This window comes from Carassius auratus, unplaced genomic scaffold, assembly GCF_003368295.1.
Source record: "Carassius auratus strain Wakin unplaced genomic scaffold, ASM336829v1 scaf_tig00215231, whole genome shotgun sequence".
Lineage (NCBI taxonomy): Eukaryota > Metazoa > Chordata > Actinopteri > Cypriniformes > Cyprinidae > Carassius > Carassius auratus.
In genome coordinates this window covers 33,299-37,193 of record NW_020527998.1, presented here as the reverse complement: position 1 = coordinate 37,193, position 3,895 = coordinate 33,299, and the positions used below count along the sequence as shown (strand labels likewise).

The 3,895-nt window shown below is 36.8% G+C and overlaps 1 protein-coding gene across 1 annotated transcript; it reads left to right on the top strand.

Annotated features, from left to right (window-relative positions):
- The first annotated feature begins 423 nt into the window (after window positions 1–423).
- On the top strand, window positions 424–1,214 carry LOC113094041 (golgin subfamily A member 6-like protein 2). The gene is made up of 2 exons (XM_026259669.1): window positions 424–776; window positions 1,162–1,214. Exons 1-2 carry the CDS (start codon window positions 453–455, stop codon window positions 1,186–1,188), a joined length of 351 nt encoding a protein of 116 aa, XP_026115454.1. The 5' UTR covers window positions 424–452; the 3' UTR covers window positions 1,189–1,214.
- Window positions 1,215–3,895: the final 2,681 nt, after the last annotated feature.

Genomic DNA, 3,895 nt, shown 5'->3' with positions numbered 1-3,895 from the left:
CACGAACAAGTGTTTTGAAATCACCCATCACTAGATATAGTTGAATAATGTCATTTCGTTTTTTGGTGCACAAAAAGTTTTCTCATCACTTCATAACATTAAAGTTGAACCACTGTAGCCACATGAACTGTTTTAAACGTGTTTTTAGTAGCTTTCTGGGCATCTGATAGTGTTGATTATCTTGCTGTCAAGAGAGGCCTCACTGAGCCATCAGATTTGATCAAAAATATCTTAATTTGTGTTCCGAAGATGAACAAAGGTCTTACGGGTGTGGATCTACTTAATGACAGATATTTTTTTCAGGGCAAACTAACCCTATATGGCACTTTACATTTTTAGAGGCTGTATAAACTATTATTAAAATTGACTAACAGATAGTCTGTTCTCTATTCATTTAATATTATTACTAAATACATCAATTATGTTAGAAGACAGCTCAGGAGAAAGCGAGAATGAACCTGAGGGACAAGATAGATCAGGAGAAAGACAGAACAAACCTGAGGGACAAGATAGATCAGGAGAAAGAGAGGATGAACCTGAGGGACAAGATAGATCAGGAGAAAGAGAGGACGAACCTGAGGGACAAGACAGATCAGGAGGAAGAGAGAACGAACCTGAGGGAGAAGACCGCTCAGGAGGAAGAGAGAACGAACCTGAGGGAGAAGACAGCTCAGGAGGAAGAGAGAACGAACCTGAGGGAGAAGACAGATCAGGAGGAAGCAAACAAAATGAAGGAATTCAGGAAGAAAGCAGCTCGGGACTTAACCAAGTTCAAGGTAAAGTCTTAAGTAAACACAAATTTGCTTAAAAATTTGTGGACACTTTGTCCTACATGAATTTTCATGTGAAATTAAGGTTGTTAATATTGAGATATTATGCCATTTGCTGCTGCTATGCACTTCTTTAACCTGTGGAAGGTTTTAGCCATTGTAAAAAAAAAAATCAGTGGTTTTAATGTTACTGCAGTAAACAATGTGATTTGTGTGTTGATTTGTGTAGTAAAGAACCAGTGTTTATATTGACACTGGTATAAACAAAGAAAACCACAATGCATTTATTAATCTATAGACATAGTAATTACTTTTAACTTAATTTAAATGAAAGCATGCTATGCCTCTCCCATACTGATACTGTTACTTTTCTTTTTATTCACCCTTCCAGGGGGATTCCTGGTGGAAAGTGTTTTAAAAGTTTCAGACTCTCATCAAGCAAAAAGGTAAAAAAAAAAAAAATTAAAATAAATGTGTGTGTGTGTATATATATATATATATATATGAAATGTATATATGTGTCACGAGATCTCGCGAGACTAAAATGTGATGAGATTTCTCGTCAAGGCGAAAAGTATTCTTGTGATGTTGCCATGACAGAGTGTTAGGATGATTAGGAAAGAATATGACACCGCTACATTTACTACGCCTCCACTGACATTTTTTTGAGCACGATCAGTCATAAGTATCAATTTACATTCACTTAAAGCTGCGCACACACTTAGTGGATTCATAATATTGGACTCACCGCAGGTAACTCATAATCTGCAGTTGTTACTCCTGTCTCCTGACAAAAACATTGTATGCAGTGCCTGTGGAGTGTGCAGTGTTACCGGAGCGCGCAGCCGCGCACGTCTCTCACAAGGAACGTCATGGCAGTGATTGACAAGCCAGAGGGCCAATCCACGCACGTCTCTCACAAGGAACGTCGTGGCAGTGATTGACAAGACAGAGGAGATGGTCCTCACTGCAGAACACAAGATCCAGGGGGCGTGGTTGGATCCAGATCCAACTCCTCCCACCTTACATATACCTAAACCTACCCGTCTCCACCCCCTGATCCCTAAACCCACCCACCGCCACCCTTAAACCTACCCATCTCCACCCCTAAACCTACCAATCTCCACCCCCTAGATGGGGATCCAACCACCCCCTGGATCTTGTGTTCTGCAGTGAGGGGCTACTGAGACAGAGGGCAAATCGTTTACGCGATGATCGCATTAACCATTGGCTGATGTTTTTAAGGCACTACCTCGTGCACAGATGATGTATATTAAAATTATTCCTTTCAGTGCACCTAATAAATAGTCTTTTATCAGTTAGTAAAGACAGTTTCAAGTAATATTTACATCCTCTTTAGCACCTTTAATAAATACTGTAGCAAATATATTGCTCATTGTTAGTTGATGTTGGTTAATACATTAATGTTAATAAATGAGACCTTATTGTAAAGTGTTACCATTTTTATTTATACTGTTTTTATTTCTATGATCAGTTTGTGGAAAGGAGTTCAGATAGGAGGTCAAAGGTTGTAGAAGCTCATAAATCATGTACAGTAAGGTCTGAAGAGACTGAAATCATACAGAAGAGAAGTCAGTGAGTTGAGTTTGTGGCAAAACCTTTTACAGTGCTTGAGTATTGTTGCCTTTTACTGCATATGATAATTCATAATCAGAAAGTAGAAATTAAATGACATTCATTACAAGATGATTAGTTAAAACATTTCAAATACACCTGCAGAATATGTTTTCTAGTCATGTATTTCGCCATTGAGGATTTCTTAAAAATAGTGTGTAAAAATCTTGTCTCGTCTCATCTCGTGAACTCAATCTTGAGTCTCGTCTTGTCTCGTGAGATAACCGTCTCGTCACACCCCTAATATATACAGGTGCTGGTCATATAATCATCAATAAGTTGATTTATTTCACTAATTTCATTCAAAAAGTGAAACTTATATTATATTCATTCATTACACACAGACTGATATATTTCAAATGTGCCAAAGCTACCAGTACCTGGTTTAAGGACCATGGTATCCCTGTTCTTAATTGGCCAGCAAACTCGCCTGACCTTAACGTCATAGAAAATCTATGAGGTTTTGGGAAGAGGAAGATGTGATATGCCAGACCCAACAATGCAGAAGAGCTGAAGGCCACTATCAGAGCAACCTGGGCTCTCATAACACCTGAGCAGTGCCACAGACTGATCGACTCCATGCCACGCCGCAATGCTGCAGTCATTCAGACAGAAGGAGCCACAACTAAGTATTGAGTGCTGTACATGCTCATACTTTTCAGGTTTATACTATTCAGTTGGCCAAGATTTCTAAAAATCCTTTCTTTGTATTGGTCTTAAGTAATATTCTAATTTTCTGAGATACTGAATTTGGTATTTTCCTTAGTTATCAGTTATAATCATCAAAATGAAAAGAAATAAACATTTGAAATATATCAGTCTGTGTGTAATGAATGAATATAATATACAAGTTTCACTTTTTAAATGAAATTAATGAAATAAATCAACTTTTTGATGATATTCTAATTATATGACCAGCCTGTATATATAAATGGGTTATTAATTATAGCAAATTATGCTGTATATCATTTATTTAAAAAATCAAGTTAATTATCTTATTGCCATGGTTCAAATCCTTCTTTTGTATACTCTAAAGATTTTTTTTTAAAAGATAAAGCACCTCTGCCTTTTCAAGGATTTTTTAATGTACATAACACATTGATATTTCAGATACCTGGTCACATCAGCTGAACTACAGAGGAGGTGCTCTCCTCCAGAGAGTTACTCAGCAAACACTGTTGTGGCTTATCTACGGAAGGCCAAGGGACAAAAAAACAAAATCACAGAGAAGTTGGCAGAGTTGGAGGTGAACCCCTCAAAGCGCACAAAGTTATCTTCACAGTGCTCTAAACTTTGTGAAGGTAAAAATATAGTAGTAGTAATAACTCTAAAGGGAATTCTGAGACCAGTATCCTTGTTTTGTGGTTTTGAATCATAAGTTTCTTTATAATAGTAAAATTTTATAACAATATAACTTCCACTGAAATTCCACATTACTTATAACTGTATTGTTATACAGTTATATAAATGTATAAATAAAAAGTAAATAT

Coding starts and splice junctions, on each gene's coding strand:
- LOC113094041 (XM_026259669.1), top strand. CDS start 453: ATGAACCTGAGGGACAAGATAGATCAGGAGAAAGACAGAACAAACCTG. Junction 777..1,161: donor GGGACTTAACCAAGTTCAAG/GTAAAGTCTTAA, acceptor TCACCCTTCCAG/GGGGATTCCTGGTGGAAAGT.